This window comes from Danio rerio, chromosome 13 (genome assembly GCF_049306965.1).
Source record: "Danio rerio strain Tuebingen ecotype United States chromosome 13, GRCz12tu, whole genome shotgun sequence".
NCBI classification, from domain to species: Eukaryota; Metazoa; Chordata; class Actinopteri; order Cypriniformes; family Danionidae; genus Danio; species Danio rerio.
This window is the reverse complement of record NC_133188.1, coordinates 30,416,490-30,431,725: the sequence shown is the minus strand read 5'-3', so window position 1 is coordinate 30,431,725 and position 15,236 is coordinate 30,416,490. Positions and strand designations below refer to the sequence as shown.

The 15,236-nt window shown below is 33.8% G+C and overlaps 1 protein-coding gene across 1 annotated transcript in view; it reads right to left on the bottom strand.

Moving 5' to 3' along the window:
- slc24a3 (solute carrier family 24 member 3) overlaps positions 1-15,236 on the bottom strand; it is a 141,311-nt gene that overhangs the window by 8,465 nt on the left and 117,610 nt on the right. The window contains exons 6-12 of the mRNA XM_680210.9: positions 14,019-14,122; positions 5,650-5,724; positions 4,810-4,835; positions 4,659-4,712; positions 4,397-4,524; positions 4,112-4,272; positions 1,470-1,740 (exon numbers count right to left, since the gene is read on the bottom strand). Coding sequence (XP_685302.4) covers positions 1,470-1,740; positions 4,112-4,272; positions 4,397-4,524; positions 4,659-4,712; positions 4,810-4,835; positions 5,650-5,724; positions 14,019-14,122 — 819 coding nt within the window. The remainder of the gene's footprint in view (positions 1-1,469; positions 1,741-4,111; positions 4,273-4,396; positions 4,525-4,658; positions 4,713-4,809; positions 4,836-5,649; positions 5,725-14,018; positions 14,123-15,236) is intronic.

The window sequence follows — 15,236 nt, the reverse complement described above, 5'->3', positions numbered from 1 at the left end:
ACACTTTCTAATGACATACTGTACTGTATGTGCAATTTAACCAATATTATTATTATTATTATTATTATTATTATTATTTTACTGGTAGGCTGAAGATATTTAATATTTCTCAGTATGACTCAATTTGTTTGCTGACTTTTAAATTTGACATTAGTTTGTGCTTTATTCTGATTTAAAAAGAGAAAGATGTTCACTAAGGCTGCATTTACCACGTGTGTCACTCAATTCCGATTTGTTTTCTGTCATGTGGCACAGATCAGATATGGTCCTTGTTCGTGTAAGCAGGAAAAAAATCACATGGATTCTGATTTACTCAAATCAGATTCAGGCCTTGTTCATATGTGGAAATGTATCCGTTATGAATCGGATCTGTGCCCTCGTGTCTGAAGTGTAAGCAGGTAGATCAAATGTATCCGTTATGATTCGGTTCTGTGCCCTCGTGTCTGCAGTGTAAGCAGGTAGATCGGATTTTAGCATCATTGCCAATAATGTAGTAGATAATGTAGATTTTTATTTAAAGTTTAAAACATTTCATGTTTTTGTAAGTTTTAAATGAATTTATTTTTATGTTTTTCATCTTAATTTTAATTAGCGTTTTTATTTTTGTATTTTTATTTCTTTTTATATGTCTATAAAGTTTATTCCAGTTATATAAATATATTTCCTTGGTAAAAATTTTTTACTTATTTATTTTAGTTTTATTATACTATTATGACGGAAGGGCATTCGCTGTGTAAAACAAAATGCCGCATAAGTTGGCTGTGGCGACCTCAGATTAATAAAGAGACTAAGTCGAAAAGAAAATAGATGAATAGTGCCAAAATGTTATTTAAATTTAGTGAAAAAAAAGTTTCAAGATAAATTATATGTATCATTGTTTGTAAAATCTAAACACTTATTTGCTTTACTTTGATTGGTGCATTAAATCTTAAATTAAAGCAAATATTAATGTGATTTTATGAATTTACTAATAAGAACTAAGAATGAATGCATTTATTAATAATACTTCAACATTTACTAATGCATTAATAAAAAACAAAGTTGTGCTTCTTAACATTAGTGAATGCATTGTGAGTTTTTATTTATTTCATCCGTTGTTTGTTCATGTTATTAATATATTCTGTAACTAACATTAACAAATGGAGCCTTTTGTTACCAAATCTTCATTCTTATTTATGTATTTAATGTACTTATTTTAGTATTTATGTATTTACATATTTATTAATTGTTGTTTTGGTAATTAAGTTAAAGAATTAGAGGTTAGGGTATGGGAATAACAAGGGACAATACATTACTGTTTACACCTCAATATTTAATTTACATTGTCATACAAAAGATCAATAAAAAAGATTTTAAAAAATAGCATGTGACAGAAACTTTTAGATATTTTAAAAAACATTTTTGAAAAAAAAATTGTCTAAATGCATGGCAGAGTATTTTATCACTCATCACTAATGCTGTAAATGTACCTGGGCAGCGGAATGGTACATATGGTCCTTCATTTTCGTCCTCCTCCTCTTCCTCCTCATCATTCTCGTTGTTTTCATTGTCTTCGTTCTCATTTTCTGTGTCAGTGCCAGCTTCAGCTCCACCTCTGTCATCATCGTGGTGACCTCCCTTCCGCCCATTTAGGCCTCGGTCCGGTCCTGCCAGTCCATTCTCCACCCCGCGCTTTCCTGGCATCTTTACAGTCACCTCAGAGTCACCATTACTAAAACGACTATTTATCAGCCGCTGCCTCTGCACAAACACAAACATATCAGCCTGAGTAAACAACAGAACATGTTTTTTATACTGCAACACTTTAAAAATAATCATCTTGTCATGTACACGTCATACACTAGTATGACATTCACCACTGTTTTGGGGTTACTGTAGTAGTATTAAAGTAACAACACCATGCTTTTGGGGAATAACTGTGAGATATACTGTACACATGAATGTACATGACAAGTATTATACAGTATTACAGGAGTAATGCAATAATAATTAAAATAATTGCTGTTATTGGGCTACATCAGTTGTCCAAATGTATTTATACTTATTGTATTCAGGCTAGTCATTTTTATACAGTTATCATAGAAATTATATATCCAAATGGTAATGGAACCTATTTACTGTACCTTTACGATTACAACAATCTAATGTATGATATTACAGTAGACAAGGTTTAACTTTAATAAAAGAATAATGAAAATTATTTAAAAAATAAATTGTACAGATGTTATTGTTTTTCTGAACTTAAATTTTGCACTGTGTCTTCAAATCAAGTGGAAAAAAAACATGCATCATGATTTGATGTCAGCCAAATGATGTGAAATGCAGCAGCTATTTCTTCCACACAAGTTCAATATATTCAACTTAGGCGAAAAAGCAAAAAGTATCCCACAAGTAATATATAGTAAAATATAACCCAGCATTATGCGTCCATGCGTTTTTTATGGTACATTAAAAATAAACTACCATCTCTCATAATGCATTTTTGATTTGTGACCCTCTGTCACTAGATGGCAGTGTTTTCACATAACACTCGTCTAAACAGGATTTATAGGCTATGAAATTGGCAAATGTCCAATCTGTCACTGATTAGCAGCTCCGAATTATGTTTCTAAGCACGGTCTCTTAAATGTGATGACAAACATTGTTGGGGAAATGCTTTACAAGTAACACAAGCTACGTAATAATAATAATTTTCTAAGTAACAAGTAACGCATTACTTTTAAAAAATAATAATTTTTTAAATAAATCATTAACTTTTTAAAAAAAATGTAATGAGAGTTACATCTTAGTTTAATTAATGAGCTCATAAAAAATAAATAGCTGAATTAAAATAAAAGTAGTCATGCTGAATCCCACACTCAAGGAGAGAATGCAGGAACAGATTTATTCTTATTATTCTAAATGGATCAAAGAAAGAGAAAAGGGGATTGTCTCAATGGACAGTGACTGTACTTCATTGATAAGACACATATTACAAAAGGAGCAAACATGTTGCTTTACACTTTCTTTAACCTGTATATACAGCATTTAGCTCAAGGGTCAGGAAGTTCTTAGAAAAAAAATTATCCTACATTATTATTTTTTTGATGTGTTTTCTTTTTTATGGTAAATAAAGGTGTAGGCTATATGATGCATTGTTAATTGCAGATCTCCTTCATTTAAAAAAGACAAAAAAAGCCTGTAAGTTCTGAAAAGTCAGAATTTGTATTTACTTTCAAAAGTAACTTTTCCCAACACTGGTGACAAAGATTTTGGAGAACAGTAGTTTAGTGTCTTATGATTTTTGTCTTTGTTATTTACTTTGATCATGTGGGTCAACATAACCCAGAGAAGTAGCACCTATGTTACATTTATACAAATACATGTATTTAATTGTTATATAAAAGGATATTTCACACAAAAATGAAAATGTTTTTACTATTTAATCACCTTCAAGTTGTTGCAAACATGTATGTGAGACTTTAATCAGTTGAATAACGAAGATTATCTATCTATCTATCTATCTATCTATCTATCTATCTATCTATCTATCTATCTATCTATCTATCTATCTATATATATATATATATATATATATATATATATATATATATATATATATATATATATATATATATATGCTAACCATTGACATCTATAAAAATACAATGGATATCAATGGTTACATGTTTCCAGCTTTCTTCAAAGTATCTTTTTTTCTGTTCAACAGAAGGAAGAAACTCATCAAGGTTTAGAACAAGTGACAGAATGATGACAGAATTTTCAGTTTTGGTTGAATTTTTTAATTAATATGCTATAATCAATTAAAGAGACAATTGTTTAATTGTGTGTTTAGAACTTTTTAAGACCCCTTGGAACCAATATTGCAATACGCAAGTGGCCCTCAGTGAAAATGAGTCTGACATTCATGGTCTAGGCTGCATTGGAAGTGTTTTAAATTAAATAAACTGAACTACAATAGACAGCATTCAAAGTGAACCAAAAATGTTTTTTTCAAAATTGTCCTAGGACAAGGATGGGTGTTGTTCAATAGTTTTAGGACAACTTTGATGAAAGATTGGTACAGTACAGTATTTTAGGGTGGGGGAATTTTGCACGTTCAATTACTGACCTCTGTAATGAGCATTCTGGAGGCCATGGTGAGGCGCGTGCGAGGAGAGAAATGGCTGGTTATCATAATCCTCATTCCTGCCTCAGAGAAGGTCAGCTGATGAGGATATGCAGACAAGAGCTCGTCCACCATCAGCACTGATGGCTTCCTATGGAAATTTGCTAATGGACAGAACAGCAGAGCAGAAATTTAGAATGAAGAGCCAGCAGTTGCACACATGACATGATTCATATGAAACATGTACTGTAATATTACCTTTCTTACTGCGAGGTATTGAATTATTACCTTTCTTAAGCAGCACCACTGTGGCGTCGCAGCCGTCATCGATGTCTGTGTTACTGGCTGTGCCGTTACCCAGATTTGCAGGGTTCTTTTTCCGCCGTTCGATGAAATGAACCACCCGTGAGTTAAATCTGATTAACACCAAGGAAGGAGAGTTAATAAAATCAGCAGTGATGCAATTTACTGATGTGGAGTAGATCCGAATAGCAATGAATACGTGTAATAATGAAACATTTCCATGGCGACAGAATAAAGAAGAACTTACTTCATTATTAAAATGTAAACCAGGTACAGCACTATTAGGATGAGCGATTCCCACCTGGGAGGAGAGAAAGCAGAAAAAAGGACTAAATACAAGGCAGAACGTGAAACATGTAATGTGATGAATGAATATGTTGAGGTGTAAATGACCTTACCATGTCACCTTCTCATCATAGATGAACTTGAAGAAAAAGATAAGAGTAAAAGTTTAAGTTATACAGAAAAAGAACAAATTGTTCCTTCATTTTTTTTCCTGAATCATTACATATGACCACCAGAGGGCAGACTTATCTTACTGTAATTTGGGCCCTGAGGCTTTATTCATTAAATTGACCTTTCTTTGATGTTTTTTTTTTTGTGCGTCTGTGTATAGCAATCTCTAATAATATAATATAATATAATATAATATAATATAATATAATATAATATAATATAATATAATATAATATAATATAATATAATATAATATAATATATTTTGTGACAAATAACATTATCTGCAGTAGCCTTTATATATATATATATATATATATATATATATATATATATATATATATATATATATATATATATATATTCATACATTTACATATTAGAACTCTACTACATATGTCTGATATATACAAAACAAAATCATAAACACTGCTATCATGCAAATCAAAAATTTAAAACCATTTAATGTAGTAAATTGTTAGAGGCATGCCATTTTTCAACTGTAACAGTATAAACTATTGCACTGCAGTTTGTACTTCCAGTGAATCCAATTTTTAATGAGGTGGTCTGAGTAAAATCTCCAATACTCGATGTCCTGTGTACTATTAATCTGTGTTTGTTGTTCATCTGCTTGAGAAACACATGCAGAGTGTGGGCAAATAAAGAGGCCCCTGCTGCAGGCCATGGGCCCCATGGGAGAGCCACTCGCTTCTCCTCTCCTGCTGCGCGAGGAGGCCCAAAGGCAACATGGGAGCATGAAAAGCCACTTAAAGTTGTACTCACCACGATCAGAGTGGCCACTGCGATAGTGTAGTACGTAGAGTCTCTCATTAACGTCCAACAAGAGAGCCTGACCGCCTGTATCAACAGAGGAGAGAGAGAATAGGTAATGAAGAGATGGTTTATACTATTACCCACCAAACACACACAATAAAAGACTGTCAGGTCCATAGTCAGGGTGGGGTTTGGGTGGTTCGGAAGACCAACCCCCCATTGACAAAGGTCCAAAATTTGTCCCATACTTGAGCTAATTTGTCCTATTTAGACTACTATATTATCATAAATGTTTAAAATAACCCATCGAAAAAGGCTTTAAGATCAAGTGGAATCCTCTGTCGGCTGTCAGTGTGACTTCAGCTAATCAGTTTTAGCCAAGTCTAACAGATACTTTTCATGAGTCCAACATTCAGTTGTGCAAGAACACATTCAATCTGACAAAAATGAAGTCATCTTTTGCTACTTTCTTATTGCTAAATAGAGAAAACATTTTATAAGTAACTTTTATACTAAAAATTGGATCTTATTCCTAAAACTAAAATGACCATTAAAAAGGTCTGAAGCACCAAAAGCGGCTCATATTATAATCTATATATTGAAATACTATTTTGGCTATTGCAGTTATTATCCATGAATTAGCAAATGTACTTTTTTCACAAGAGAGGCTAGAAAAATTGTGAAGCTGTACATTATTATTATTGTTATTATTATTAACTTTTATTTATTTTTATGGACAAATTCTGACTGAGGAAAGTTGAATGTGCCAGCCAGTTTGTTATCTGCCTAAATGAGAGTAGGCTACAGTTTTTTTAATTTAAAACTTTAAAACAGATTTAATTTTTTTTTTTATGATATAGGATGTAATAAATATACACTGTAAAACCCCAAAAGTTGTGGTAACTCAAACCATTTGAGGAAACCAATTGCAACACAATATTTATCCATCCGTTTTCTTTTCGGCTTAGTCCCTTTATTAGTCCGGGGTCACCACAGCAGAATAAACTGCTAACTTATCCAGCACGTTTTTACGCAGTGGATGACCTTCCAGCAGCAACCCATTTCTGGGAATGCAACAAAACATTTAAGTTCAAAATCTGAACTTTATTAGTACTGTCCTCTATTTGAATAAATGAAGCAATTTGAGCACAGCAAAACCCGATAAATGAAGAGAACTCAAACCAACTGAGTACTGTAAAACCCATTAAGTTAAGGCAACTCAAACCATTTGAGGAAACTGATTTCTACAAACCATTTGAGTTAAAAATAATCTATATGAGTACTGTGAACTTACTCCATTTAAATTGAAGAAATGAGGTATTTAATTAACATCCAGCTTTAAATGCAGTGTTTAAATATAATATAAAATAGAAAATGAGATGAATAACTGCAAAAAGGTCCACTTTTGGAAAAAAAGAACCACACCTTTCACTTGGCTCGCTACAGGCCTGACTGTTCAGACAGAAAAACTCTTATGACAAAGATGACCGTATTAGTGACCACAACAATGCACAAAAGTGCTTATTTCATTACAGTTTTTACATCTGTCCCTTTAAGTGTTTTTTAGGCAGGACGGAATCTGATTGGACAGTGCAGGTATTAAAAAATAAAATAAGCAAAACTTGAATTGAACTTTTTTCAACAATGCTGTTCCTGTCTGTTACTTCCATTACACATAGGAATACTGTGATTCTTCCATTCATTCCAATTCATAATGATTTTTAAATCACACTGTAAAGATCTGTTAATTAACAGTTTGCGTATTTTGTGATTAACAAGTTTATCTATTTATTTGCGGATGTGAATTGCATTATGGTACGAAGATCTCTGGTCTGTCAAGTTTTATTGTTGAAAAATCAACTCTACAGTTAAACACAGGGACTTTTATTGACATTTTAGTAGTTTAATATAATATAAAGTATAATTAATATTATATAAAAATAAGTCTGTAAATTGATAGGAAATGTACTGTCACTTTATTACAAGGTTTTTGTACTGTAATATACTACATCAACCCAACCCATATATCACTTTAAACTATTAAAAAAGTAAACAAAAGTCACCTTTTCAAACTTTTCAAGGTTAAAATTTGTTGGAAGAAAGAAAAAGGTCCCATAATGCACTTTAAAAGCATAAATAAAGAGGGAAAATAATAGCATAGCACAACATATGGAAAACTACTACTTTATGAATATATTGTACAGCATACAACCTTTTTTGCAGCATTTTAAATCGGTTAAAATATTGACAGAATCGTAAATATTTTGATATATTTACTTATATAACAGTTCTTTGTGGTTTTTGAATCTGATTGGCAGACAGTCAAGCAATATTCTATTGATATAATGATAATATTGGTCCTTGATGACAACATTCACATGGAAGTTTTTAAAAACTGAACCTACAGATTAAAACAAGACTTTTCTGTATTTTATCAGCTGAAAAAGTTGTCAATCGCTAATAAATTGTATAAAAAGGTCAAAACAGTGACAGAATTTTTTTCTGCTGGCCCCGTATTAAGGTCTGCAGTTTCTGAAATCTGTATTGAACTGTAGTGAGAAGAATTAAAAACATAATGTGGAAGAAACTGGTATGCTTGAACGTTATTTCCTTTTTATGGTCCAGTTTTAATTTATGGTTTGTTTAGATGTCTTTGGTCTGTTTCATGTTCCTATTTCATTCATAATGCAGCAGAGTACATTCGGAGCCATCTTTTCCTGTGAAGAGATGATGCCAAGGTATCCATAATCCTGGACCAGGCCATATCCTGAGCTGATGGAGGATTGAAGAACATGAGATTAATTCCTGAAAGACCCCAGTGAGAGACGAGTCTCCGCATTTATCCCAGACTGCAGACCTAGACTGGCACAGGAAGTTTGGCCAGAAGAGAAATGCTCATGCCCAACTGAGCCTGGTTTCTCTTAAGGTTTTTTTTTCCTTCATTTTGGTCAATTTGGTCAAAGCCCGTTCCTCACCACGGGCTTGCTTGGTTTGGGACTTGTGGAGCTGAGCATCAATGGATTTGCTCTTCAGTGTTTGGACTTTCAGCAGTGAAATTTCAACCACACTGAACTGAACTAAACTGAACATCAACTCTAAAAACTGGACTGACACAGTTTCAATCTACTAGATCTTATATGTTAAAAGCAGCTTTGACACAATCTACATTGTAAAAGTGCTATAGAAATAAACAAATTCAATTGAATTCAATCTTTTCAGCATCTTGGTTTACTTATTTAGTGTTCATAAAGGATTGGACAGCAGAGCTTACACTTATTCAACTGAACCAAACTAATAAAGCAGTCATATCTGAGTTTGATTTTATCAAGCCGAACGTGTCAAGTATGAATACAGCCTAGAATAATATAGGAGCCCTGTTCAAAACATCCCTTTTCCACACATTAATATTGCATACTTTTATCCATTCATGGTCTCCCAGTTGCAAACCTGGGTATTAAAGGATTTTAAAATGTGCTTGTCATGCCTTTACTCCTTACATAATGTGTACTCTGTGACTATTTCCAGATGTATTATTTATTATTTATTTTTCAAAAGTTAGACAGTCCAGGCTTGCAAACTTCAGAATGCTGCATGAAAGTGAGTGAATTGGAATTGGCCAAAGGAAATGAATGAAGTAGGAACCATATTTGGATGTGACATCCTGTACTGAATCCAGCTAGCCAAACCACAGGAAGTAATCCATATTGAATGTGTGTCATGTTGTGGAGGGCGATCCTTCCATAAAAAGCATTGATGTACGTCAGAGCACCGGAAGTAATGCGCCATCGCTCACGCCAGCACCGCTTCACTTACACCACAGGTGACAGGCTTTGCTTGGTGTTTCCATGGCAACCAGAAGCACCATTGTTGCAGATGTGTTTTCCCCCTTGACTCTGATGGACTCTATGTGCAAGTGTATAAGTGTCTTGTGGCCTTGTGCCAATTTGGGAATGATTTGCTCAATCGTTAATAGAGGTTGCTTATTTTGCCATGAAAACAAAAATGCTGAAATGCTAAGTACTGCATATACATATTAATATGAATAAATTATTACATGAAAATAAATATGGATTTTTACGCCTGTAGATTTAACATGTTAATTTAATTAGTTATTCGACGCATGTGTTATTTTTGTAAATGCATTTAATGCACACACCCAAGACATACTTAACATGTCATACAGTTGACTGGTGAAAAATTGGGTGAACAAAAGAAAAAGAGAGCCATTTATTTTATTTTAGAATGAATGAGTTATAAATCAAATCAAATAAACTAATGATTCAGTGACTAACTCATAAGTTTTGTTATTTTTTTAATGTGTTTGTTTTTTCATTCTCATTTTTTTTGTTTGATAATCTCAATTTAGATTATCCAATTCACCTATAGCGCATGTCTTTGGACTTGTGGGGGAAACTGGAGGGAGAACATGCAAACTCCACACAGAAATGCCAACTGACCCAGCCCTTCTTGCTGTGAGGCGATCATGCTATGCTACCCACTGCGCCACCGTGCATATATATATTATTAGGTACACTTTACTAGTACTGGGTTGGAGCCCCATTTGCTTTCAGAACTGCCTTAATCCTTTATGGCATAGATTTAACAAGGTACAGGAAATATTCCTCAGATATTTTGCTCCATATTGACATGATAACAGATCTGATTGCTGCAGATTTGTCAGCTGCATATCCATGATGAGAATCTCCCATTCCAACACATCCCAAAGGTGCTCTATTGGATTTCGATCTGGTGACTGTGGAAGCCATTTGAGTACAGTGAACTCATTGTCATGTTCAAGAAACCAGTTTGAGATGATACACGCTTTAAGGCATGTTCTCCTTCTGGAAGTAGCCATCAGAAGATGGGTACACTGGGTTCATAAAGGGATGGACATCGTCAGCAACAATAGTTAAGTAGGCTGTGGCGTTGACATGAAACTCAATTTGGTACTAATGGGTCCAAAGTGTGCCAAGAAAATATCCCCCATACCATTATACCGCCAGCACCAGCCTAAAAACGTTAAATCAAGGCAGAATGGATCCATGCTTTCATGTTCCTGATGCCAAATTCTGACCCTACTATTCAAATGTCGCAGCAGAAATCGAGACTCATTAGACCTGGCAACATTTTTCCAATCTTCCATTGTCCAATTTTGGTGAGCCTGTGTGAATTGTAGCTTCAGTTTCTGTTTTTATCTGACAAGAGCAGTACCTGGTGTGGTCTTCTGCTGCTGTATCCCATCTGCCTCAAGATTTGATGTGGTGTGCATTCATAGATGCTCTTCTGCATACCTCAGTCGTAACGAGTGGTTATTTGAGTTACTGTTGCCTTTCTATCAGCTCAAAGCAGTCTGTCCATTCACCTCTGACCTCTGAAATCCGGAATGAAGGCATCTGCACCCACAGAACTGTTGCTCACTGGATATCTTGTATTTTTCAGACCATTAACTCTGTAAACCCTAGAGATGGTTGTGAGTTAAAATCCCAGTAGATCAGCAGTTTCTGAAATACTCAGACCAGCCCGTCTGTCACCAACAACCATGCCATGTTCAAAGTCAACCAAAATCACCTTTCTTCCCCATTCTGATGCTCGCGTTAAACTACAGAAAATCATCTTGACCATGTGTACATGCCTAAATGCATAGCGTTGCTGCCATGTGATTGGCTGATTAGAAATTTGTGTTAACGAGCAGTTGGACAGGTGTACCTAATAAAGGGCCAGTGAGTGTTTATATTTTACAATTTGTTTTGTATTTTTGATTAAATAAATACAGCTTTGGTGAGCAGGAGAAGCTTATTTTAAAATTGTAATTGTACTGACCCCAAACTTTTGACTGGTAGTATATGTTTTACTTTATATAATTGACTTTATTCAGCTTTGCACTATTAGTTAGCTTTAGCTCAGTTACATGAAACAATATTTAAAAAAACATTAAATTCAAACATTGTATTATTCTTATTTTCCTTCAGCTTAGTTTCTAATTTATCAGGGGTCGCCACAGCAGAATGAACTGCCAAGATTGTATTAAATGTTCTATATTACAGTAAAATTCAATGATTACTATTACATAGGTTTCTTTCTCATTTTAGCATTACATGAAAAACAACAGTGTTACAGCAGACTTTCCTCTTCCAGACAGCGACTGGAGAAAACCGGGTGAATAAATAAACAAAACAATAAAAAACTAAAGCAGTTAAGACACAATAACCTCGTATCCTCTTTTCTTTAACATTGAGAGGGTCTCAGGAGGTTAAACCAAAGCAGTGTGAATGACTGAATGAAGTGGAAAGCAAAGAGGACAGGATGGAAAAAAAGCAACTCCACTGCTAACATGGCTGACCTCATCAGCTACTCTCAGTGACCTCTGAGAACCGTCTGCGCTCTTCTCACTGTCAGTCGACACTAAGTAATGGCTTTTCTAGTGCAGAGGTGTAGTAGGGGGGACACACAGGTCACCCCATTCATCTCTAAAACAACCTTGCACAGAAGCAGAGAATTAATAATGTTCGTTTGGTACACTTGTGTCGACTGGCAAAAGGAAAATAACGCCTTACTGCAAAAGTGTAGAGATTCTATTAGTGTTCATGAAGGTGCATTAACTGACATTAATTCAGACTTAACCCTTTAACTGCCTGCTCTACCAAAGGGTTGGCCATATTTGACTGTTTAAAATAAAAAATGTAAAATGTTATTTAAAGAATGACTGTGTTTTAGATAATGGTTTATACGAAGACCCGGAAGGGACGTGATGGTGGGAAAAAAATGGGTGGAAGAAAAAAAAGTGTGACAGAAAAATATTTATTTTAAAGTTTTTGTGTTCCCTCGCAAAGATGTTTTGTGTTCTCTTGCTAAACCGTTTTTCCACAAACACTTCCTGTTCACTTCATACATGTCAACCCTAACATTTTTTTTTACGGGATTCTCCCGTATTTTACCATTCTATCCCACTATCATCCTACCATCATTAAGTATTTTCCTATATTTCTCATATATGTGTAATCTTGAAAGCATGCCGAAATTAATATAAAAATGTCTGCATTCACTTTCTTTCCATCAAAGCTGTGCAGCGATCAACGCACTCCGTATGATAAACTGATCCCAGATCAGCTTCTGTACATGCCATTTAAAGAAGAGCGAAAGAGTGGGACATTTTGGAATTTGGGTGTGTTTGGGTGTGTACATTTTAAATAAAACTCATTTTCCCTTAAATGAGCACAAACAGTAACTAAAGTAATCAAATGCTTTCATTAGATCTGTGCATTCCTAAAGTGAAACATTTGTTAATCAAAACAGAACAAGAGACTAATTTACCACTCTTCCCTTGTTTGATAACAGAGATGTCACTTTAAATGGACTGTACAAAGGCTGCATGTGAAGGGTGATGATCGCCGCACAGCTTTACTGGAAAGAAAGTGAATGCAGACATTTTACATTAATTTTGGCGTGCTTTCAAAATTACAAATATATGACAAATATGGGGAAATAGTTAATGATAGCATAATAGTGGGATAGAACGGTAAAACACAGGAGAATCCTGGCAAAAAGGGTAGAGTTGACATGTATGAATTGAACAGGAAGTGTTTGTGGAAAAACTATTTTGCAAGGGAACACAAAACATCTTTACAATTTCCTCACAAAGCATATTTGCATTCCCTCGAAAAAAACATCTTTGCGAAGAAACTTAAAAATATATATTTTCCTATCACTCTGGTTTTTCTTCTCCCACTCATTTTTTTCTCCCACTCATTTTTTCCCCACCATCATGTCCCTTCCGGGTCTCCCTAGGTTTACACACACAGCATTGTTGTTTTACAAAAAAATCCAACAAACAATCCTGTTGCACTGCTACACTTGATTTTGGTTTTATTGCAAAAAAAAAAACATGTTTAATGAGAATCTAAAATATTTTATGGCATACTTCAAAAAAATAAAGATGATTTATTATTCAGAAATGTTTTATTTTTATTATATTTTTAAATTAATTGATTTTACACTTCATATTTTCATATTTTTCATAATATATGTATTAATTCCTGTAGTTTCGCTATAAACAGACAAATCAACCATTTAATAAAGATTGATACCTTGCATTGATGCATTAAGTGTGTTAAGTTAAGAAAGTTAAGAAATGAAATACAAAATTATTTTTCTGGGTGGGCCAGTTAAAGGGTTAAAATGAAAGTGTTAACTTTGCCTAAATGAATGTCAATTAATGTCTTAATAGTTTATTTATTTATTTTTTTTCAGAGCTGCCTTGTTTATGCTGACTAAGATGCTATTTGAAAGAGAGACAAAGAAACCTTTTCATTTTAATTAGTCTGAAACACCTTTGTGTGTGAAAAGCTTTTGAGGGTGTTAATGTGCAAACTAAAGAGCACCTGCGCAGTAAAGATCCCACACACTCCGATGATGCAGAGGATATTGAAGACAGCAGATCCCACGATTGTTCCCACTCCCACATCTCCTTTGGTGATAAATACACCTGCACACAGGACAGGGTGACTAACAAAGGGGCACGTGAAGGTCTATGTGAGAGATACAGGTTTTCAAAAGCAGGCCGTGTTTGGATCAGCTTGATGTTTAACGATGACCTGTGCCAGACAGAAACTGTGGACATTTATTTGCTATTTCTGCACAGAATTTTGTAATTTTTGTAAAAAGTGCATTAATGTGGGATGGGGCTGCTTATATATATTACTTTTGTGCAACTTTACACTTGCAACTTTTTTATTAAATTGCGAAAACACAGGACACATAAGCAGCAAAACTCCCACTCATTGACAAACACATGTTAAAATGTATTTATTTTATTTGTTATAGGATGTATTTATGTAATGCGGGAGTATAGTAACTAAATAATTTTTAAAATAATAACTTTTTAAACTTTTATTTTATATTTACAAGGCAAATCCAATTAGATCCACTTGTTTGGCAAACAAAACTAGTCTCTTGTATTATATATACAGTTGAAGTCTGAATTATTAGCCCCTTTTGAATTTTTTTTTCTTTTTTAAATATTTCCCAAATGATGTTTAACAGAGCAAGGAAGTTTTCACAGTATGTCTGATAATATTTTTTTCTTTTGGAAAAAGTCATATTTGTTTTATTTCGGCTAGAATAAAAATAATTTTTTAAAACCCATTTTAAGGTCAAAATTATTAGCCCCTTTAAGCTTTATATTTCTTCAAGAGTCTACAGAACAAACCATCGTTATACAATAACAACAGGGCCTAATTACCCTAACCTGCCCAGTTAACCTTATTAACCTAGTTAAGCCTTTACATGTCACTTTAAGCTGTTTAGAAGTGTCTTGAAAAAATATATAGTCAAATACTATTTACTGTCATCATGGCAAGGATAAAATAAATCAGTTATTAGAAATGAGTTATTAAAACTATTATGTTTAGAAATGTGTTGAAAAAATCTGCTCTCCGTTAAACAGAAATTGGGAAAAAAATATACAGGGGGGCCAATAATTCAGGGGGGCTATTAATTCTGACCTCAACTGTATATAAAATTTTATATCATTTTTTTAAAGATGTCTAATAGATATCTAATAGACGTCTAAACATAGTAGTCTTGGCTAAAACAAGGCT